This window comes from Asterias rubens, chromosome 2, assembly GCF_902459465.1.
Source record: "Asterias rubens chromosome 2, eAstRub1.3, whole genome shotgun sequence".
Classification (NCBI taxonomy): domain Eukaryota; kingdom Metazoa; phylum Echinodermata; class Asteroidea; order Forcipulatida; family Asteriidae; genus Asterias; species Asterias rubens.
The window spans coordinates 11,990,855-12,016,397 of NC_047063.1; the positions used below are offsets into that span (position 1 = coordinate 11,990,855).

General features: G+C 38.3%; 1 protein-coding gene across 1 annotated transcript in view; it reads right to left on the minus strand.

Moving 5' to 3' along the window:
* The window catches only part of LOC117306308 (pseudouridylate synthase 7 homolog), a 97,093-nt gene that overhangs the window by 18,931 nt on the left and 52,619 nt on the right, over window positions 1–25,543 (minus strand). Inside the window, exons 8-10 of the mRNA XM_033790906.1 lie at window positions 15,404–15,469; window positions 8,825–8,887; window positions 7,062–7,187 (exon numbers count right to left, since the gene is read on the minus strand). Of these exons, the coding sequence (XP_033646797.1) occupies window positions 7,062–7,187; window positions 8,825–8,887; window positions 15,404–15,469 (255 nt within the window). The remainder of the gene's footprint in view (window positions 1–7,061; window positions 7,188–8,824; window positions 8,888–15,403; window positions 15,470–25,543) is intronic.

Consider the following 25,543-nt stretch of genomic DNA (forward strand, 5'->3'; position numbering starts at 1 on the left):
CTTAGACCTTGTTTTCTATTCATAAAGGGAGAAATTCAATGAGTTATGGTAAAATCTCATGTTGAATTAAGTATTCTGAATGGCACCCATGAACAAAGATATTAACAATAGGAAAACCATCAAAACATTTTGGGAAGCTCACCTGAGCATATTATTCCAAAACATTTAGGGAAGCTCACTTGAACAAACAAGCATAAAAAATGCTACAATACCCCCAACAAAAGCTGAAAAAAATACTTTATAATAGCTTCTAATATGCACATGTGCAGCTACCCGATACTTTAAAAAGATGAGTGAGGCTTAAACAACAAAAACATCAAGTACTGGGTAATTGCTTAATCTGTTGTGCTTTTATAAACAATGTAAAGAAAAAACAACCTATTCCAGAAAGATACAAAGATAAACTCATATCCCTAGAGGTTGTTTTTCTTCACTCTATTTGTCTGCCGTTTACAATTTCCCGACGCCTCTTTAACGCTTGGTTTCGCTCAATTTCCTGGAGCCATTGTATAAAGCCATTTAAAACTTTTTGTCTACGTGTGCACCTGTTCAATGGACAAACACAAATACCTATGGTATTATATCCAGGCTGGGGATCAATTATATTAGAGCCTGGTTAGATACTATAAGTATACAAACCAATATTGTTTAAGCCCTTAATGTGAACAAAACATCCCCGCATGATAAAGAATGTAGCACTTCTACATTTTAAACGCATTAGACACGTTTGGTAATTGTCAAAGACCAATCTTCTCACTTGGTGTATCCCGACATATGCCTAGAATAACAAGCCTGTGAGTAATTGGTCATCTAAAACACCCCTTGTTGCTTTACTTTGTGTGCTTTCAGACGCATAATAAAAGGCTTCAGCTGAAGTCACTTATTATTTGAGTGAGAAATTACCTCTTTCTCAAAGACGTTTATGCTTACGGACATTTGTCTGCTACAATAAGCACACAAAATTTGCTTACATGTATACAGCTTTATGAAATTGGCCCAGGATTTCTTTATCAAACAAAAACTTCCACAAGACATTTCTCATCCATGTTTAGTTGTGAATTGTCTCTAGCTGTGTGTTAAGATAAATCTGAATTTTCATTTCCCCAAACAAAATAGCATACAAAATCGCACAACATGGCGCCATCCTACGTACATCTCAGATCTCATCACTCAGTATGCACCTTTCCGCAGTAACCTAAGATCAGCCGATCAACGTCTCCTCGTAGAACATATGGCAAAGAACACATGGGGAGCACGTTCTTTCTTGGTTACTGAGGGGAAGGTGTGGAATAGTCTTCCCTGCCACATCAGGACTGCAAATACAACATCTTCTTTCAAAACTGTCCTCAAAACCCACCTCTTTGCAGTTAAACAATGACCAGCGACTCTCTACAAACTTTTTCTGTTCATTTCTTTTGAACTGTTTATTTTGTATCCTGAGCTCCATTATTATTTTATTTTTTTATACATGTAGGATAAAAAAGACATCTTCATATTTGCTATATATGAGAGATCACCTTACATCACAAATCAAAACCCTAATTTGGGCAATCAAATCAACTGCCACCAGGGGCATGCTCAGGGTTGCCATCTACTCCTGGGGCTGAAACAAAGTTACCCTCCTCACGGTCTGTAAGGATGTAGTCATAGGTATCATCCACTAGGAGCCTGGCTGGTAGAGCAAAATGCACTACCTTCCAAACTTGTTACGATGAATTCATGTTTCAGCGCCTAGCTCAAGGGCACAAGTGTCATGACTGGGACATGAACCCACACTCTGCTGCTGACAACACCAGAGCTTGGGTCCGGTGAACTAGACTGCTCGGCCACAACACGCCACCCTGTTACCTAATTTAACATGGAATTGGGTCCAAGGTTTCTGCACTGTGTATTATGACTAAACACAGAGTCAGATTTACAGCTTTGACTTCGGTCAGTCATCACACAATGTTTGGCACCAACATGTACAAGATGCATACTTGTACAACTGCGGCTTATTAGAAATGCATGTGTATTTTGCATGTCTCCAGTTCTGAAGTAATTTCTTTACTAAAGAGATATCTGTAAAACTTTCCTAAATAAAGGAAACCTCTCAGGCTGTGTACTCCCCAGGGAGCTGAGATGGTTTAAGGAATTAATTAATTAAATGTCCCAGTGACCAGGGATACTAATCATGGATGCACTTTAAGACGCCCTTTAGGTGTATAAAGCGCTGTGTAAAAAACGATTGTTATTATTATCATTTTAAAGAAAACATTGGGAAATAATTTTGCCTAAAGCTTTTCTCAGATTTAAATTTGTTTGTAAAAAATTACCACTTTCTTGAGAACTACACTACTTAAAAGGGAGCCATTTCCACAATGTTTTAATATATACATGTACTATACAGCTCTTCCGTGCTCTTTAACAAGTAATCTTTTTATGGTCATTGACTTTTGGAGTAACTACCAAATGTATACCCTCCCTTTTAACAAACAAAGCAAAATTTGCATTCAAGTCAGATACTTAACCACAAGTGGGCTGGTATGAAACTACATGTATATGCCACTTTCAAAAACTATTTCTGCAAGTTTCATTTCCCTTCCTGAACGTATTCTTTTGAAATGAGTCCCTCAAAGTGGCACAGGAACACGAGGAGAGGATTTGTCTGCCAACAGGTAACACTTTGACCTGGCCTTATACCTTTGTTCTTTTTTTCTAAACCACTCCCTTTATATATGAGAAAACTATTGTAAGAAAGTCTAGGCATTAGTGACTCACTGTCACATGTGTGTTTTACCTTCCTTTATAGGTCTAGCAGTTTCAGTGAGTCACAGACTCATGTACATTGAAAGGTACCCCACAAAAGCTGCTAACAAACAATTTCATTTAATTTCATTTATTCTGGTTGTGACGTCAAGGACTCTCAGAAAAGCGAACTTGTTCATGGTACTAGCCAAGAACCCAAATGGAGAGAAGACAAGGAAGGAAGTTTCAGTTTAAGATGTGGGAGGAAAACCCCCCAAAAATATTCCAGGGAAAACCCACGCAGTCAGGAAGGGACCTGAATACCCAATCCACGTAGTGCTCTTGGTGAGATTCGAACCCGAGTCCTAGAGGTGGAAGGCCAGGGAAGATATCACTACGCCAACCCGACCACCATCCATGGCAGCCATGTTGTATCATCACCTTAGAAACTCTGTTTATAATGTTTTTCTACTTTAATTGTACATTTAAGTCGCACGTACATCACAGGCGTTCCCTTCCTTAGCATACCCCCTGTACATGCTGTATGCTCTCCCCCGGGACATGCTACTGGCTCATATGTTGGGAGTCCTCCATTGACACACTCCCACATCTGGATATCAGATGGTCCATTAAACCAGACTCCAAATGTCTTTATAACCCCCAGTCAACTTGCCCCCCCCCCCCCCATAATTTTCCCAGGGGTTTAATTTTCATAACTGTATTTGCTCATATGACATGACGTCACTCAGGTTGTTTGTGTTTGGGATGTTAAGACAGGTGTCACTGTAAACAATCATCTTGCACCTGTTGGATTATAGGGACCTGGATGGGATGAGTGTTGGACCATGGACTTGGTCAACCCCCTAAAACGAAGATAACAATCCTTTCAATAATTGAGGACAGTTTCTGAAACATTTTCTGGATTTGTTGACGGGTTAAAGTGTGAATTCAATAAGAGGGAATTACAGAGGTGGAGATATTCAAACATTGTGTGGATTTATGTTTTCTAAAAGCTAGTGAGTTTGTTGTTTTTTTTGCCTTTAAAGGCACTGTACACCTTTGGTAATTGTCAAAGACCAGTCTTCTCACTTGGTGTACCTCACAACATAAGCATAAAATAACAAACCTGTGCAAAATTGGGCTCATTTGGTCATCAAAATTGCAAGAGAATAATGAAAGAAAAAACACCCTTGTAGCACAAACTTGTGTGCTTCTAGATGCTTTTAAAATATTATTTAAAAAAACTTCAGGCCGATAGCCTTTTCAAATTTGAGTGGGAATTTTATTTCCTCTTCTCAATATTTTCACCATGTAGACATAAAAAGGTCTTCCAAATAAAAGTTTGAACGTTCTCTTCCCAAGTATTGCCACATTTCAATTCAATTCTGTTGTCTTGGCTCTTATACAGCAGAGCTGCCAACATTTGGACAGCTTTGGCTGCTTCAAGTCGAAAGACTTTGTCCAGCAATCATGGAGATATTTAGAATTACATTTGATATATGAGGGACAAAGCTTCCATATTCAGGGAAAATTTCAAAATAGTTCATCAGAAAATGCAAAGATTGGTTTACTTTCAGGGAACCTTCAGCGATATCAGAAGGAGCTGTCAGCTCTGATACAGTGAAAAGATAGAATTTTTGCACTCTTTATGGCTGGCAATAGATTCTCACACCAACCTCTACAGTTGCCAAATCTCTTAGATATTGCATTGGGGATTAGCACAGGAGGAAAACCCCATGAGCTTGTATACATGAAGCTTTCCGATGCACCCAACATCTAGACAAGTTCATACATCAATATCAAGGTCTGAAACAGGCTCCAGCATTAATACACCCCTGGGAAAATAACCACCCGATGTTGCTAAGGCGGAAAAGCCTAATGAGGTATATAAACTTTTATCATAAGCAGCCATCTTATTAAGATTTCCTTTCAAACTAACGTCATCCAAACTGAGGCCGATGGGGGCAGTAGTCTGAGCCCCTAATTATGAAATTGAGAATTAAAACTATCAGTGCCATTGTGTATACGGGGAATAAGATGAAGATGGGTGCAGTACGGTCAGGGTCTATTGTATGCGCTCAGGCCTGATAATTCACGGAGGCAATGAAGGCGATTGCCTCCATGCCCCCTGGTCATTGCCTTGATGCCCTTGAAATTCTCCAGTAGAAACTTACAATATCCTCACAGGGTGCCCTTTACCAAGGAGTAAATGCCTTGGTGCCCTTGCCCTTTAAAAAAATGTAGCATACAGGCATGCACTCAGAGCTCAGTGTTGAACCATACAGTTGAATCAGTCAACAGACAGTTCAAGAAACATGTAATCGATCACAGCTTATACATGTAATGCAGGAATGAGTCACTGCTAAAAAAAGAAAAAAAGAAAGAAGAAGGTCTCAAACTAGGATCAAATTTTTATGAGGCAAGTTGAAATGATGACATTTCCACTTAAGTAACCCCTGGGGTGGATTTTACAAAGAGTTAAGGCTAGTCTTATCTCCAGTTTAGCATTAAGTTTTTAATATCTCCTAAAGAGTCTTGGGACTAGTCCTAAATTTGGAACATTTCTGTGAAATCGACCCCTGGAGTTATAGAATTCAAGGAGCATCTGGGAACAGTATCCTCAGCTTTAGATAAGTAGATCAAAGAGCAGGATTTCCTTCTGACTAACTGCAAATGGGGAAAAAGGGCTAAACTGTCTCACACCTGAAAATGATCATCTTAAAGATTTTTTAAATCCTGTTCATAGTAAACTCCACCCATTTCGCAAAGACTAGTGCAAAAAATTATCAGAATCCCATAGGAAATCTGTTTATTGACGATTCTGATATATCGGAAAGATGTGTTTTGGACTTGTCTTTTCACACACTGTCTTGAAAAAGATTAAAGATCTTGTAAGGCTTTTGTAATACAAATGGCCTTTGGCTGACGAAATGATTCATTTTTGGCTGCCTCGCCAACCACACACAAATTAGCTCAACCAATTTATCAAAAGCCCAGACAAAACCTTTACATTGACAAGTTATGCATCAACTTTTAAAAACTCCTTTCACATAAATCACGTAAATGTCGTGCAAAGTCTGAAAAAAAACTTCAGACCTGAAGCCTTTTATTATGCATCTGAAAGCACACAAATTTGTGCGACAAGGGTGTTTTTCCTTTCATTATTTTCTCTTAAAGACACTGGACACTATTGGCAATTGTCACAGACCAGTCTTCTCACTTCGTGTATCTCAAAATATGCATAAAATAACAAACCTGTGAAAATTTGAGCTCAATTGGTCATCGGAGTTGCGAGATAACTATGAAAGAAAAACACCCCATGTCACACAAAGTTGTGTGCTTTCAGATGCTTGATTTCGAGACCTCAAATTCTAAACTTGAGGTCTCGAAATCAAATTCGTGAAAAATTACTTATTTCTCAAAAACTATGTCACTTCATAGGGAGCCGTTTCTCACAATGTTTTAAACTATCAACAGCTTCCCATTACTCGTTACCAAGTAAGGTTTTATGCCAACAATTATTTTGAGTAATTACCAATAGTGTCCACTGCCTTTAACCATGACCTACATGTAATGAGCCCATATTTTCACTGGTTTGTTATTTTATGCATATGTTGGGAGAAACCAAGTGAGACTCCCAGAGGTATAAATGAATACCTGCTAGGGTAGAGATTGATATTGTGGATGAAAAAGTCACTGGAGCGCCACAACAGCTCAGGACTGTATACTCCACCGGGAACTGAGAAATATTAGCCCAATGACTAGTGCACTGATGTAAAGCCAATGAAATGTTATTGTGAAATGCATTATATAAGAACTAGTTATTGTTGTTATTACTAGGTCTAACCAAAAGTGTCCAGTGCCTTTAAAGGCAGTGGACACTGTTGGTAATTACTCAAAATAATTATCAGCATAAAACCTCACTTAGTAACGAGTAATGGGGAGAAGTTGATAGTATAAAGCATTGTGAGAAACGGCTCCCTATGAAGTGACGTAGTTTTCGAGAAAGAAGTAATTTTCCAGGAATTTGATTTTGAGACCTCAGATTTTGAATTTGAGGTCTCGAAATCAAGCATCTGAAAGCACACAACTTCGTGTGACAAGGGTATTTTTTTCTTCCATAGTTATCTCGCAACTCCGACGACCAATCAAGCTAAAATTTTCACAGGTTTGTTATTTTATGCATATGTTGAGATACACCAAGTGAGAAGACTGATTTTGACAATTACCACTAGTGTCCAGGGTCTTTAAGAAAGACATCAAGAATATATTCATTAGTTCTTGTTTGTCTACATGTATCTGGGCTTTGGAGGAGAGGGGCAAGCGGTACTAACCTGCCAACTAGATGAGTGGCTACTTGAGAGTTTCCAAAGCGTTGCATACCAAAGTAATTGATGAAGCCTACATCTCTCATGGATATCATGGCACGATCAATCTGCTCTTGTGTCCCGTCTACATCTCTGCACAAAGAAAACACATCTTCCAAATTAATATCATGTCATAAAGTGTTGTAGCTAGACCAATTTTAGTGGTGGGCAATAAATCCAATTTTCTTCAAGTCCACTTTGGCTAGAGCATCAACCAAATTATTAATGTTTAATTATGGGACCATTAATGCTGATGTGGAGCCAGGTTTCCAAACTGTTCATGGGCCACGCAATAAGTTGAATGGCGCTTTGATGGTGTTCTTTTTCTGTGCCGCTGATATTCCTTATCATTAGCTGTGTTTCAGATCAATGCACAGTGGACAATACTTTTGAAATTTGTGCTAAGCAGCACAATGTATTTTGCTCAGAGCGCTGGGCGAAATTTGGGAGTTCTGGGCAGGCCCGCCAGGCACCGCCTACGTTTGCTACACACTGATGTCACATGCCCCCAGGTAGAAGGACATTTAATGACTGTAGGCCCAATGAAAAATTGAGTTTCAAGAAAACTGAGTGTTTTGGGTTTCCTAGGGAAAGTTAAATTCTGCATGGGAATGCAAAAACATGTCTTTAGATTAACCTTTAAGAGACTATTAATTTCTGTGTAAGAACTGTCTATTAATATTAAAGGCAAGGGACACTATTGGTAATTACTTGAAATAACTATTAGCATAAAACCGTACTTGGTAACGAGTAATGGGGAGAGGTTGATAGTATAAAACATTGGTAGAAATGGCTCCCTCTGAAGTAACATAGTTTTTGAGAAAGAAGTAATTTTTCACGAATTTGATTTTGAGACCTCAGATTTAGAATTTGAGGTCTCGAAAGCACACAACTGAAAGCACACAACTTCGTGTGACAAGGGTATTATTTCTTTCGTAGTTATCACGCAACTTTGACGACTGATGGAGCTCAAATTTTCACAGATTTGCTATTTTATGCATATGTTGAGATACACCAAGTGAGAAGACTGGTCTTTGACAATTACCAATAGTGTCCAATGTCTTCTAACCTTTTAGAGACCATTCATTTCTGTATGAGAACTTTCTATTATTATTAATAATTTCAGTATAATATATCACAAAAAATGTTCAGACATTGCTAATATTGTTTATTTCTTTAATCAATTTTTGTTAGTAGAAATATCAACAAAAATAACATGAAACAGGAAACTTAGTTTTGTGTTTGGAAATTGGGATACTGTTACAAACTACATTGAAAATTTGACCTTTACTTTGACCTCTTTATGTGAATGGAAGTAGGTCCAACCATGCGGCCTTTAACTGTAGCTGCAAAACTCCACCAGTAATGCACAAGGTTATTTTTTTAAGAATTACATTTATTGCCAATAATCTAAATATTTGTTTTATTTTTGGTTATACCTTACAACGATTGGTGATAAGCACTGTGTACTCGGTGCTTCAAAACTCTCAATCAAACGGTTTCTAAGTACGGTGTTCCAGGCTGTGGCTGCTGTATGCGCCGTAGCACCTTGTTAACCCTTAGAAGGTGCTAAACAATTGGGTCTCAGAATTCATCAATGCAATAACCTATCTCTCTGAAAGTTTGTATATACTCAGCGCCTTGAGTACCTTTATTGGTAGATACGTGTGCTATATAAGACTTTGATATTTTTATTCTTATAGATGTTTGATTTTATATTGTGTTCTTACCGTAATACAATAACAAAATGGTTTCCAGAATGGTCTCCAAGACTCAAATGATCTTTCACATATCTGAAGAAAAAAATAACATCAATAACAGTACAAATATTTTTAAGGCAATAACTTCAGACGTACAAGGTACAATCATTGAAATATATTTAAAAGCTTAAAACGACAGAGGGATGCTGCAGCTAAGGATACATGTAGCATAAAAATTAAACTAACTGTCGCAAAAATGCGCATTTGTCTCCCAAATCCCAGAAAAAGCAAGGAAGAAGAAAGCAACATAGGGCATAGACATACAAAGAACAACACTTAAGATCATTAACAAAAATCACAGAAAAAAATTAAAAGGCCTAACAAAACAGAAAGGAGAACACACAGTAATATTGCTACCATGGGCATTGCACCATACCGAAAAGGGCGGATCCAGGGGAGGGGCGCCTAACATAGTATGAGGTTTGTAATAAAGTTGTTAAATAAGTTGTTACTGTCCAAATGACTACTGACTCATGGTGCCAAGTGTATCCAGTATATAAAAAAGACTAATGACCAAGTGTCACTGTAGAAAAAACACCCCGGCAGACAGGCAGACGTATCTATTAGTGTTAGCGACAGCTGTACATTCAAAAAGTGCTACATCAAGCACCCCATTTATACAGCTTTCTTATTCAGACGTCATTGCTTGACTTTTTTTGTGCACACTCTTAGAGTCCCATTTCCTACTTTTCCAATTACCAAAGGCAATATACTTGAACAAAAGGTAGACAGTACTCTTTATGGGAGGTATATGTTTGGTAATTACTCAAAACAAATATTAACTTAAAAACTGACTTGGTATTACAAGCGTTGGAGAGCTGTTGATAGTATAAAACATTGTGGGAAACGATTCCCTCTGAAGTAACATAGATTTTGAGAAAAGGGTAATTTCTCACTAAAATAATAAAAGACTTCTAGCTAGAAGTCTTTTATTCCTAGCACGAAGCACACAAATTTGTCCAACAAGCATGTTTTTTCTTTCATAATTTTCTCGCAACTGTGATGACCAATTGAGCCTAAATTTTCACAGGCTTGCTATTTTATGCTTATGATGGGATACACCAAATGAGAACACTGGTCTTTGACAACACTGGTCTTTGACAATAACCAAACGTGTACCTTCCCTTTAAAATCAGTGGACACTATTGGTAATTACTCAAAATAGTTGTTCGCATATAAACCTACTTGGTAACAAGCAATGGAGAGCTGTTGATAGTATAAAACATTGTGAGAAACGGCTCGTTTTTGAGAAAGAAGTAATTAGATTTTGAGGTCCCGAAATCACGCATCGGAAAACACACAACTGCGCGTGACAAGGGTGTTTTTTCTTCCATTATTATCTAGCAACTTTGACGACCAATTGAGTTCAAATTTTCACAGATTTGTTATTTTGATCATATGTTTAGATACACCAAGTGAGAAGACTGGTCTTTGACAATTACTAATAGTGTCCAGTGTCTTTAACAAAAAAACATGACAAAAAACAGCCAATGGTGGACAGTACTCTTGATAAGAAAACGTCCCACAAATCGCAAGAAAATTTTATGCCATTTCAATGGCTGATGCAACCGGAATGACAGGATTTGAAAGAAGTCAAAATAAAAGAAAAGGCGGCCTTCAGTCACAGTTTAGTGATTTAATCTGTCACCAGTGACAGCGACAGTGTCCGATTAGTCAGTTGGTTTGAGTGAGGACTCAACTGTTCTGACACTTGCACTGATTGCTCAGACGTGGGCTGGTTCTAGTTGACACCAATTCCATTCAAGCAAGCGTCAAGAAGAATGGTAACGATGACGAGAAATGACAAGAGGAGTAAAAACCCATTATCCATTATGATGGGATGGTGGACACGGTACTTGGACACTAATAGGTTTGGGTCAATTTGTCTGTATAGACCAGATTGAATAACCCCTTCGTTGCTATGAAAGTCGCCAACTTGTAGGGCAAACCGTATGCGCTTCGAGTTACGAGTACATCAATGAAGCACGCAGCACGCAGCATTCCCGGTTTGATTTCTCTGGCACACGTACGCACTCCCCCACACACTTGCTCATTCAGAAATCTCTTTTTGGTTCGGGTATTTTTAGTGCAAAACAAAAAACAAACGATCAAGCTATTGATGGTAGAAAACTTCCCTTAAAATATTACTTGCTGAGGTACTGTAGTTTTTGAGAAATGAGTAAAACAAGCTACAAAAAACTTACTTTTGTTACAATGCTTTACTAATTTCTCAAAACTACAGCACCTCAGCTAGTAGTATTTTAAGGTAAGCTTTCTACTATCATTATCTTCGCACTGTGTAAGTTGAATGTAAATCTGTGGACATTGTGTTTTGACCAACAAGATATGACAAGGGGAGTAAAAACCCATTAGCCATTATGAATGGATGGCGGCCACAATATTGGACACTAATAGGTTTTGGTCAATTTGTCTGTATACTCCCAAACCAAACTGTGTACTGTCCGCCATAACTCAAACAGGCTAATGAGGTTTCAGTGTAGGACAGGAAGTGATTTTGAAAGTAGACAACAACCTCTGAAAGGTCTGACCCTTAACGGTGGCCAAGATACTCTGCATCATCAAGGGGAGCTACAATGTGGGCAGGTTTGCTTAATGAAAAACATCAGAAAAATTAGCATTGGTGAGGTGCAGCCCACAACCTTTTTTAAAAGGCACTGGACATCTTTGGTAATTGTCAGATTGTCAAAGACCAATATTCTCACTTTGTGTATCCCAACAGGTACAAGAACAACACACCTTTGAAAGTTGCATTACTTTGTGTGCTTTCAGAAGGCTTCAGCTCAAGTCTTTTATTATTGGAGCGAGAAATTATTTCTTTCTGAAAATTTATGTACTTAAGAGGGAGCCGTTTCTCACAATGTTTTATACTAGTTATCAACAGCTCTCCGTTGCTCAAAAGTTGTTTCGCTAACAATTATTTTGAGCAATTACCAACAGTGTCCAGTGCCTTCAACAGGAATCATATTTCATAATTCTCTTGCAACTTTGATGACCAATAGAGTCAAAATGTTCACAGGTTTGTTATTGTGGCATATGTTGGGATACACCAAGCGAGAATAGTCTGTGACAATGGACCCTTCCCATGAAATATGCTAATCACATTCACGCATGCGCACAGACCCTGTTGGTTGGCAAACGCCATAGAGTTGTGAACTAAGCAGACGCGCAATTGCGTCTGCGTCACGCACTCATTAGCCGTGTACAAAACAGCGCGATGTTCCCTCATTTTGCCAACCAAAAGGTTAGTGCGCACACGCTATGTGCAATTTACATATTTCCTGGGAAGGGTCTATTGCCAAAGGTGTCCGTCCTTTAAGACTGTTCTAATAGGGGGCTGCAGTGCAAATGAAACTTCTGTCCAAGCAGACAGTTCTCGCAATTCTATTATATTGGATGTTTTCTTTGTATGGGCAATTCCTTACACAAGCTGTGCTTACTTGGTTGTTGCCCCCAATTTCCTGCATTTTTGTGTATCACTTTGTAAACATTGTATTTATATTGATTGAGGAATTGGAAATAAATGTTGTATTGAACTGAACTGAACTTAACAGCTGGCAAAAAGAAACGGCACGTTCAGGCAATGATACACAAAAGGGCAAACAAAATGTAAAAGAACCCAGTGCACTTATCGATAGGAGACGGGGTTCGCCCCAGTATTCCTGGCTATGGCTGCTGTATGCGCGCCGTAGCACCTTGTAGACCCTATAAGGTGCTACATGATTGGGTCTCTGAAACCTATCTTTCTGAAAGTTTGTATATACTCAGCTTGTATTTATATACTACCTTGTTTGGTAGCTTGTATATATATATACTACCTTGTTTGGTAGATACGTGCGCTATGTAAGACTTCGATATTACACTATATTATTATTAAACTAGGAAGAATATTACGCCCGTTTTATGTACATTGATGACAGCTGATATAGCCGTTATCTTAGCTGAAACCAACTGTCCGAGCAAACCATTATTCAGTCATAGTTTGGGGGATTTGGTTAACTAATTCGATATTTATAGACTGGTCCCATGACTGCCCTGTCAAAACCAGGCCAGTCAATTTCCTCTTTCGGGGGGAAAGCACTGTCAGATTGGAGAGCAGGGCCCATTTTCGTTTTTACTTAAGTAAATGGGCGTTTGCGGAAGCATCTGTGCTTACGTCAAGTGTATTTCACGGGTTAGCTAGATATTTTGGCTTGTGCACGAGCGTACCCCCACAATACTGGGCATTCTATATTTACAGCGCAGAGTTTTGGCGCTCGCATGTATGCAGAGAATGGTGATTGTAAGCGCAGAATTCAGCGGTAAGCAGAGCCATGAAATTAGGCCCTGGCTGTTGGGTAGGATCAAGGTGCAAGAGGTTAAGAGGGAATAACCATGATAATAATGCTCTAGTCATTATCTCTTTCAGAAACAGGTTTTTTATGTATTTTTTTTTTTACCCCAAACTGCCCGTTTTTGTATTTTTTTTCTTCTAAAATTCTGTATTAAATAAGTTTATAAAGGTTTTCTCACCATGCTGATTTGTGTTGCCTTGGTTCATCACATTGCCAATAGTATATCTTGAGTGATAATGATAAATTGTATACTATGGGTTGTTCTTGTACGAATGATGACACTTTTTGAGTACTGTATTTTCCTGCGGATAAGACGCTTGGCGGACAAGACGCAGGACCCTAAAATGACCCCAAAAATTGGACCGTCTGTTTGACCGAAAGCAATATCATTTCGCGGGGCTAGACGCATTGCGGCATTTTATGCAAAGGAAGCACCGCCATGGGGGATCAGCCTGTCGTGGCATTGTTGGAATGAAAGGACGGTCTGGGGGATTGTGGCACTGTTCGAACGAAATAGGGTCTCAGTGCCTAAATAGACCGCATTATTGAGTAAGGATTCTTCACACAAAGACTGTTGATTTGAACTGGACAAGAAGGTATTTATTATTTCACGCAGTGATCATCCAAAAAAACAATGCAATCGTCAGCAGACAAGGCGCAACAAAAGATAAGACACACCAACGTTTTGTGGGTCTAAAAAGTCAAATAAGACGCGTCTTATCCGCAGGAAAATACGGTACTTATAATGGAGCTTTTGGAGTACATAAAAACAGATCCAAATGTGCATGTATGACCTAGGCACTGAAAGACTCTTCAGTGCCTTTCACAAGAGTCTCCAGTGCTTTTCACACTCAAGGCATCCCAAAGCACTTATGTTCTAACCATTTTACATTTATATATCCATGTACAAAGCACCTTGTTATGGTTTACAAGGTGCTGTGGTGCAAACTTCAAAGTAGCCTACCATGCCAGAAACACTGCGACAAACCCCTTCTTTTTAGCATAAGTGTATGCACTGGATGTATGGGTCCTTGGATCGGACGAGTTGGTCTATAAAAAGTGTTTGTAACCATTTTTTATAAAATGTATATGGTTGGAAAGATGTTTTAAAAGTAGAATACAATGATCCACACAAGTTTGCCTCAAAGTTGCGTGGTTTTCCTTTTACTGTGTGAACTAACACAGTCGGCCATTTATGGGAGTCAAAAATTTGACTCCCATAAATGGCCGACCGTGTTAGTAGACGAGGTAAAACGAAAACCATGCAATTTCGAGGCATGTTTGTGTGGATCATTGTATTCTACTTTTACAACATCTTTCTGCCCACATGCATTTTATAAAAAACGGTTACAAACGCTTTTCAAAGACCAACTCGACCGATCCAAGGCAACGTGTTCATTTAAATGCATTACACAGCACACACACAAAAAACCTACAGGCTCTATGTACATCCAATCGGAAAGATGAAGCAATACTGGTTAAGTGGTTTGATTAGAGGACACAAGTTTCAAGACCAAGATTGAAGCCAGCTCTGCTGATCAGGAAACCTGAGCTTGAGTGTGCTTGACCGCTCAGCATGACTGGTTTAGCTGGTATGATTGGCGCTTGATTAATGACAGGTTTCCAGCATACTTGGGGTAGGTCAAGGACCAATTTCATAAAGACTGTAAGCACAAAAACTTGCTAAGCACAGACAAATATTTCTAAGCAGAAACTGGTTACCAGCCAAAAGTCCAAAAAGTTTACATTTTTGCAATTGGTGCCCCACTCGTTTTTGGCTAAGCATATAAATTTGCTATTAAAAAGCAGTATTTTCTACTTCACAGCTTTATGAAATTGGGCCCTGATCTTTGACAGATGCTGAACTTATCGTATTCTCTGTAAGTTGAGGAAAAACACTGAAAATCTTGCTTAGCAAAAAATATAGGTAACCAGCCAAAGTCAAATGCAACAGACAGTCCTAGAGACTGGTTCCCCCCTCTGTGAAGCTAGTCAGTTATCTAAGGCCGTGTCAGAAACAGCGACATCGGCTAGAGCTACGGCTAGATCATGCGCGTCTGCCTATTCTTCAACACTGGCAGATGCGCTGATCTAGCCAAAGCTCTAGCCGAAGTCGCTGATTCTGACACGGCCTAAGCAAACACGACATTGCCCCTCCTCACCACCCACTGGAAATTCAATAGACACAAATGCTCACCTGAAGTTTCCCAATCGGATGCCCCGTAGAATGGCGTTCAGTCTGCACAGTCTTTCAGCTTCAACTCTGTAGGGAAGAAGGAAATTAAAAAAGGAAAGATTGTGAGTAAATGAGTCACAGAACAAAAGACAACTTGGTAAATTGCTTCATTAATTTATTACCTGTACCATTAATAACAGATCATTCATTATCAGGCCTGATACTTCACAAAAGCAACAAAGGCGATTGCCTCCACCCCCAGGTCATCGCCTCCGTGCCCTTGAAATTTACATGAAGTACAAATGGGCCATCTTATCTATACAGACAAATTGGAACACAAAGTCGTGCCTCTCGCATGAGAAAGTCGTTAAGCCCGCGATTGCTTAGTGAACAACATGCCAAGATTGCCTAGTGAACAACAAAGCTGCGTTAATAACTTGAGCGCTTGACACGCCGGCAAGCCAAACTGCAACATGGCCATAAATATGGCGTCTATTGAGAGTTATCTAAGCATAAAAAAGCAACAACAGGAATATTTCAAGTATCAAACTTTAGTGTAGGTCTTACTAAAAAATGTTCATTAAGGACTGTAATCAAGGGGCATTTTTGATGAAGAAAACAAATTTGAAGGGAATTGCAAAGTGCTTGACCTGAACAAGAATCCTTAAATTAAACAAAGTCTGCCAGTGGCCAGACTATTTCAAGTAGCCAAAGACTTTAATTAACTATGGTGCAAACATCTTGTTTTTCTTTCCTTGGTAATACAGAATTTGTAAGGATGAAAAATAGTTAAATTTTAGGAAGAAACTATAACTAATATAGGTTTTCTCGGTCAAATTCGGCAAATCAGCAGTCAATTTCATTTTCATGCGTTCGAATTAAAGCTGTTTTGCCTCTCCAGTTGTTACTGTGTTTCAAATTCAGAATTCAGCCATTCAATTTCGTTTTCAGATGAGTCAAATTCCTTTAGCACTCTGTTCAATTTAGCGTATCGTCATTCTTTTTCGTGATACACACGCCTCAAGAAGCGTCTGCGAATTAGAATGCTGTTTTGATGAATTGTTAAATTGAATGACTATTTTGTTAAGTCGAATGACGCAACATTACATTTGAATAATCATAAAACGAAATCGAATGACCCTTTTCAGTTGCATTCGATTTCGCGCGAAATAGAATAGCTTGGAGGTTAAATTGGCTGCTCATTTTCCGAAATTGACAGAGAAAACCTATAGTAAACTTGCAGGTACAACCATGTAAACATACTCTTTTGTGTGAGTGTTGGCTCTGAGAAGAGCCGATGCAGTCTCGACGTTTCGAACAATACACTCTGCTCGTCTTCAGGAAAAGTTTAATAGTCAGAAAGCTTACTGTTTAGGAAGTTCATATAATACTAACACCATTTTTTCCGCCAAATATTCCCCTTTGAAATGATGTCATATGACTCGTTCAAGAAAACCTAAAAAAATAATAACTGAAAGCTGATTTCAGTTACTAAGACCAAAACTAAGGACAAAGTGTTTACATGCTGAAAATATTGTGCATATTTTTGTACTCTCCACTTATCTATTTACTTTTGTCGTCTTCAGTTAGCCTGGTTTAATATTTTTTGTATTTTCTCGTCAGCATTTTGTTTTGTCATTGTGTGTTTGTCTTGTCCCTGTTTCTTCTTCGTTGTTTGTTTGTTTGTTTGTTTGTTTGTTTGTTTGTTTGTTTGTTTGTTTGTTTGTTTTTCTGTATAAAGTCTGTTGTCTACAAGCCTCGGCTTACTCTAACAGCCTCATGCTGTCCCTCATCTCTTGTACAGAGTTAATTCCTAGTTATTTGTTACTATTTGCTTTAGATTATATTGTTTCTGTATAATTTAATGCACTTTAGATTTGTTAAATTTCTATGTACTGTTTAATTCTCACAATTGTTCTTTTTTGTTCAACAAGAGTATGGAATAAACGTTAATTGAATTGAATTGAAATTGAATTGAACTATTTTTTAAACTCCTGACTCACACAACAGAATTTGTTTTGTCACGTCCGTGGTTGATCCCACAATCTGTGATTATTTTGGCAGCTTGACCAATCCTGTAGATACATTTAAACCAATGACATTGAATAGTCTGTGATCCTATAAATTAAAACTTTAGACTACATAAGTCATTGTGTATACAGGGAACCTAACAAAGATGGCTGCAATGTTATAAAGGTCTGTATGCATACAGATGCATACCCGGCATTAAAACCTCTCTCTCTCTCTCTCTACGTTGCGCCGTAACTTGACCCTCACAGCTCTTGCCTTGAACTTTATTTTATTTATTTTATAATTGAATATCAGAATAATTAAACAAGTTGAGTTAAAAAAAAGAAGAAAACAAGTTAGATACACATATATATTTATAACCATATTCATACAAGTATTTCTACATTGTATTGTTACATGTACAAGTTGAATCATCACATATATCTATATAATATGTAATTTTCCCCTGATCTGGAGGATTTAAATTGTCAATTCCGATTATCTTGGGATTCATGTCTTGAAAATGCAAACAACTTACATGCAATCTTCAGGAAACTACTTGACGGTCAAGTGGTTTGCTTAGTATTGACATTGACAAGAAGTATCAAATCAAATGAATAAGCTTTAGAGCCATTATACACTTTAAAGCCATTTGTTACAGGGTTTACAGAAGTTAATGGTGAACGACTTCTCTTGAAATATTATTCCATGAAATGCTTTACTTTTTGAGAAAACGGTAAAACAATATCAATTCTCGATAGCGAGAATTACGAATTTATTTTAAACACATGTCATGACACGGCGAAACATGCGGAAACAAGAGTGGGTTTTCCCGTTATTTTCTCCCGACTCTGATGACCGATTGAGCCTAAATTTTCACAGGTTTGTTATTTTATATATAAGTTGTGATACACGAAGTGGAGGACTTGGACAATACTGTTTACCGAAAGTGTATAATGGCTTTAACTGAATATGAATAAAACACTCACTGAGGGATAAACTCCAAGCGTAAAATTACATTATTTATTTCTCATCAAATATGAAATTTCTGACAGAAATATTTCAAGGGATGTTTTCTACTACCATCATCATCATTAGACCGTGTGAGTTTTATGTAAATCTGTGATCTTCACGATTTTTGTTTCTTACCAATTCTGTAACAATGTGTCCCAAAAAATTGAAAATCTAATTTTGTTTTTGCATTGTGGGATTTACTACTCGGTATTCTGAACCGAATAAAAGATAACCCAGATTCCAGATGTCATTTTCTGTTTTATGGAATAAGTTATTCCAAAAGCGCTACATTATGTATATAGAACAGTCAAGTTTTATGAGTTTTTTTATTTTTTATATCGTGCGTAAAATCGGTCATGAATTTAAGGGTTGGAGTGAATAAACAAAACCACATGACAAACTTTACAATACTTTTTACAGGTCTTAAAATTTACATGAGTTGTTTTGGTAACCCTAAAAAAATGAGCGGGTCTATGTTTGTTAAGTAGATCTGGATCTGGATAAATACTCTCGACGCTCTAATTAGAGCCAAACGCGAAGAGGAGGTGTAAGAGAAAATTTCAGTTTTAGATGTGGGAGGAAAACCCAAGAGAATTATTCCAGGAGGGAAAACCCATGCAGTCAAGTAGAGACTGAAGACCCAATCCACATTGTGCCCCCAATGCATAGAGAGGAATTGACTTGAACTGGATGTTGTGTTGTGAAAACCATCATGTGCTGTTGAGTATGACTGTTTTTGAAAACAGTGCAGACAGTGTTTGTATTTATTTATTTAGTTATTTATTTATTCAGGCTCTTAGAAGGACAACAAAATCAAAAACAAAATGACACAGCCTCGGGATTGCATTATTTCACCCTGAAATTAGAATATATTATAAACGCCATTAAAACAACACTATTTTATCACTCAATTCATTCATTTGTATGTGCAACTAGTACTCCTATTACTAAGATATTTAAAAAAAGAAATCACAAGAAATTTTAGAAATATTTTTTCAAAATACATCAGAACTTCCAGCATCTGTAAGGTACCGCATGTTTTTTTAATGCCAGATCATGCTCGGATCAAATCAAACTTTGTACATGTACATGTATGTGTATAAGTATTCTTTGCTTCTCTTTTTGCTATAAATGGATATGTTTTTGTTTGTGCTTGTTTACGCCTCTGAAGAAGTTCCGGTTTGGATCAATAGCTAAGGCCATTTCCCCTAAAAGTTCTGAAATATATTGTAAATTTTATTTTTTCTACTAGCTTATTGGACTCCCCAAAGCTCCTGTATCTTGTAGTCAAATGGTAAATTTACAGACCTCACTCTAGCGGACAAGCCCTGCTGCCCACATACACACAGAAAAGCCAGTCACAAAGTCAACTGCCTTACATCACTCCAACATGTACCAAGGAGACAAACCAATCTAGTAATGTGCTAAGTACTAATTCCTTGAATCGGTTTCAAAATCAAGGAATTTGATGTTTACAAAGAATGATTCATTATGGTTTCATATCCTCCGATAGCAATGGAAGTTGTAGTCCTTATTTGCGTTAAGGTGGTAGATGATAGATACAATGTAAGTCTCTACTTTAGCTGGAAGGAAATTGTATCAGATAAACGGTTCCTCAGTGTTGAATGATTTGGCGCAAGTCTTACAACCGGACGAGAGATTTACACCAACACTAAGACCTTGATCTACATATGCATGACCAAATAAGGCGGATCCATCAGTCATACTGGCTCCAATGCATTCTAGCCCCTCACTCACCCACCACCAACCCCATCCAAAGTTACAAAACCTCCAGCAAGATGGAAATTAGAAGATGAAGACCAGGGCCCAATTTCTTGCTAAGCACAGAAAAATGTTGCTTAACAGAAACTGTTACCAGCAAAAACTCCATATAGTTTACATTGTTCCAACTGGTGCCCCAATATTTTTTTTGCTTGACAAAGAGGTCTTGCTTAAATGACACAAGTGTCAAGACCGGGACTCGAACCCACATTCTGAACAGAACATCAGAGCTTGAGTCTGCTCTCTTCTCCCCTCAGCCAAAACACGCCATAAATTTATATTCTAACTCTGAAGAATAAACCTTGAGATAGTCTTAATGGTTAATAGTTTTAACATTGTCTATTCTGACCAGCCCTTAAATTATAATAAAATAAACTAGGAATTCTGCGTGATCGGCCATCGTAGCAAGCTCCTCACCACACCTATAAAGGACCCGCCAATCAGGAGAAAACTTGTAGGATTATCTTGTTAACTTTAAAAGATCCTGCCAACTTGCCAGAGTTAATCCAGATGCCTAACATGTTCAATTTGAGGGGAGGGGAAGTGTGGTTTTGATTGACGTGGAGTTCTCAGCAACTGCTTACTTCCCCTCATCACAATCCAGTCCGTCCTGTATGAACTATACACCTTGACTTTCAACAGAGATATTTTACTAATCATTTTGGCCTCTTTCCTAGTATGTGGGACTATGTTTATGATCGTGACCTACTCCTTTTACATAGCACCATGCAACGGTTTACAAGGTGCTGTGGCTCAATAAGCTACCAATCAAAACAGGAACACTGGGGTGAGCACCTTCTCTCTTCGATAAGTGCACTGGGGGCCTGATACTTCACGGAGCCCACACGATTGCCTCTGTGCCCAATTGCCTCAGTGCCCCCTTGTCATTGCCCTTGTCCACATATGGTGCCCTTTACCAAGGAGACAATGCCTTTGTACCCTTGCCATTTCAAAAACAAAGCACACATGCCTGCACTGGGTTCTTTTACGTGCATTACACAAAACTACAGATATTTTAATTGAAGCTGGGTTAGGCGGTTAATAAACTTTCAAGTTAAACTTGAACGTTCAGGAGTGGTCATGGCAAATTACATCGAGGGGCGCTATCTGAACATCGGGGCCAATCAGCCAATTTCCCAGACTTCTTTGCAGCCAATCATCGCTGACAGGGGCCCTGCCGGTGTGCCTAATTCCCTCGGGCTCCCCCCTTAACTCGCACGGCCACCGAAAGGCACATTTTCAACGCTAATTTTAGCCACTGTGTAGCAAGATATATTAAAAAATGACTAATCATACACAAAACTTTGAACTGTAACCATTTGTCTGTATTAATGCCTGCCACCCAATCCTGAAATTCTCTGGAAAACAAAAAATCTCAAATAAAATGCTCAACACGAGGCCCGTTACTTTATGCTACCACAACTTTATACTAATTCAGGTTTCCAAGAGAACAAAGTCTTAACGTTTGTGAGTCGACAGTGGATAAACCAAAATAATATCTGGAAGTTCATGAACTGCGGTCGGGACCTTGCGAGGGAAGTGCGGTCAACATTGGAAAGCGTTTATAGCTAGGTGATTCATTCTCACACATACCCCCTATGTCTCACAGCGTCGTGCAGAGGGAGACAGGACGCTGAAAGTCAAAGCCTCCCCTTTCTTGATGGAATAAACAGTTGCGAGTTCTTGCAGCTTCAGGAGCAAGAAGGGTGGAACATAAAAATCTGAACACACACCATCTGTAGGAACTTGATTAAGGGTCGATATTGGAACAACTCACTTGGATTTATGGATTATTAAGTATTCTGCTTCGCATCGCAGGAACACAGGGCAGGGAGAAAGAGGTAGGAACAGTCAGATTTTGTAAAGAAGTTTGTAGAAAAAAAGTTCTGTTGTGCTTACTTATAAGTACAAAAAGGGATCCGAGTGTTTTGACTGAGTGTAAACGTCCTCGCTTCACTTACGCGTACAAAATCCTAATGGGGACGTCACTATCAAAGGGAAGACCTCAGTTTACCATGTCTAGAAACATGAGTGGTACATTTGTGTCAATATGTAGGAATTTGTAAATCAAAATCAAATACAGACGAGTGGTTACAGTTCAAAAATTTGTGTCAAAATGTGAGGGTAAAACAAAGTAACCAAAACAACTTTTGATTTGGCAAAGTCTACATTGTAGGTATCTGAAGCAGTATTGTCAAAGCATTTGACGAACGTTATAATAATAATATCAATATAAACCACAAGGGAAACTGACTGGGGAAATTTTGAAATGATTTTTGGGGTTGAACAAAGAATTGACTAGAGTGGCACCCCTGAACAAAGATAATGACAAACTAGGGACACCGCCAACATAGGGCTATAGTTTAGTTGGTAGAGCACCGGCACGTTAATCCGGAGGTCGTTGGTTCGAATCCCACTCTAGTCAATTCTTTGTTCAACCCCAAAAATAATAATAATAATAATAATAGTAAACATTTCTGTGGCTCTCTACAATGAACACAGTGCCTCACAAGAAAAAAAAATATAACATAAGTAGAAAACATAGCAAATGAAAACTACTAGTTGGTCCATCTAGGGAATGAATGGAATAAGAATTTATCGGAGTAATGAGTAAGAATAGGAAAAATAGGAAGAATTTTGCGAAAGTATCAGAATTTATCTCTGACCTACATGTATTGTATGCAAATAAGTTGCAAATCTCCTCCACCCTTCCTTTCAGAGAATGCCATTGTTTAAAAACTGTCATGCCTGTACGAGTAATTTGTGTGTCCGTAATCTGAAAACAGCCAAAATTTATCCGCCATCATTACATGTACATGCCAGGATTAACCAAAGCCTCAAAAAACAGACATTGAGTTAGACCTAAAGTTTCGCTCAACAGCTGGAAAACTTACAGGTACCTCAGAAACACCCAGCTTTTAAGGAAGTTTATATTATACTTAACCACTTAAACATGTTAAAGGGTTGGTCCAGTGGTATATCGCATAAAGTACCCAAAGCCTTTAAGTTAAAATGTGTAAATTTAGCAATTAAGCTTTGCTTCAAGACCAAGGTTATCTGTGCACCCGTTACACAGTTACACAATTACTGGTAAGGTCAACCATTCATTTTTTGTATCCCCAAATGTACGCTTAATCATGACATAATCCATGACTTCCTATTGTAATGTTGGGGTTAAGAACCTTTTTTTTCAAAGGTCTGTGATAAGATGAAAGCAGTTATTGACACATTGTAGCCACGATGGGCAGTGCCGGGTGGGCCTGCCCAGAACTAACAAACTTCACCCAGCACTCTGAGCAAAATACACTGTGCTGCCCAGCACAGATTTTCCCCGTGATTTAAACTCAGCAATGATGGCCTCCATATCTAAGCATGAATACTTGTATTGAACCGCTCGCCCTTGGTGGACTAAATTGGATTTAGAGCCGACCACTAAAATTGGCTGGTTATTAAGTACAAGGTCTGGTATCCCCCATTTTTGTATTAATCATCGGGTAAAGATTGAATTCAAAGGGAACCAATTAAACTTAATCTGTGTCTGATTACTAAGCACTTACCTGTAGTGGTGGAGTTAATTACTGTGACTGATTGCCTACATATTCACCAATTTGGGTTTCATATTGATCACAATCAAGGGAAAGTTCTTCATCCAATAACACGCCTGATACAATGTACATATATGGACCATGTTCCTCGGCCCAATTTCATAGCGCTGCTTCACAACATGCTAACTGTAAGCACAGGGAAATGCATGCTAAGGTGCTAACCGCACTAAAATAAATGGCGTCACAATGCAAACCCATGGTAAACGCGCAATAAGGCCGCCCAATTTTTCTGCTAACCTGTGAAATATGCTTGCACCTTACCTTAGCAATTTTTGTTTGCTACAGTAAGCACGAAAATGTGCTTACCTTTAAGCAGCGCTATGAAATTGGGCCCTGTTTGCACAGAGTTCCACAGAGGCTTGACTTCCTGCGGGCATGATTTGAACACAGCTCAATGGAAGAAAACTCTTACAGTTTATGTTTATTCAACTTTTGCTTAGAGAGGAGGGGTACATTTTAAAACTTGTCCAGCTGTTAGTTTTTTGTAAATTTTGAATTTGTTTGGAAGTTATGACAAGTTGTGATATTTTGGAAGTTTTATTTACTCCAAGGCAGCACGCAAACAATTAGAGAACTAAAAACTATAACTAGGACTACAGAGAACAAGCCCGAGGATAGCAAAGGAGCTAATTTAAATGACCACTATCTAAAAACGATCCAGACAACAAAGGCACAACAAAGTACAACCCCCAAAAAATGTTATGATATTTTGAAAATTGCGTGTAGACAAAATGTCATTTAAAATGACAATAACAATTTAAGCCTTCGAGAAAGACTCTGCTAGGGTCAAAACGCCAGGCCACTTGCTATTTTTTGGGGGGTTAATACAATGGTTCATTTTGGTTGGTAAGCAGTTTGCAACAGGTAAACTATATTTCCTCAATTAAAAAGATATAAATATATTTATAAACAAAAATTATAAAAACAATTGTCAAAAATGCCCATGCAGCAAAATTGTTCACAAAATGTAACAGTCCCACCATAAACAATCAACATGACCAAAGAAAGAACTTATAAGACGAAACCCAACCACCAATATCCCATTTCTATAATGGTGGTTGATTGAATCAAAAATGAGAATATTGCTTTTCTGATTGCAAAGACTTCCAAGCGTGAAAGAGATAAGCTAACTTAATCTATTTTCAGTGACGTGCATAATTATCTCCCACTTTGGAAGTGACAAAATGACATTGAAGGATGCTGGAGATTGAAACAGGAAGATGACAGTGTTGACTTCCATGTTTAAAAAAGGAAAAACAAGTTGTTACCGGGTATCACTGGGAGACATGAGCCCTGTGAGTGGACTTGACTGGAACGAATACAACTTGGAATTAAAGCTGACTTCTTATGAGGAACAAAGTGACTTGACTCAACTTGCGCTTCAAGCTTTGTGGACAAAACACTGACTTACAAATGTAAATATGAATCAATATGATGTGTGATTTGACTTGACTTTGAATTGACTTGACTTTGACTTCATTAAGTGACTTTGACTTGACTGGACTTGACTTGACCTCACTTGACTTTAAATTCTTACGGGGAACAAAGTGACTACACTTACAGTAACTTGACTTTGACTTGAATTTGACTTGACTTTGACTCGACTTTGACTCGATTTTGAGTAAAAAACTATGCTACTTCAGAGGGAGCCGTTTCTCACATTGTTTTGTACTAAACAACAGCTCTCCATTGCTCAGTACCAATTTGATAATTACCAATAATGTCTAGTGCCTTTAAATACACTGGACAC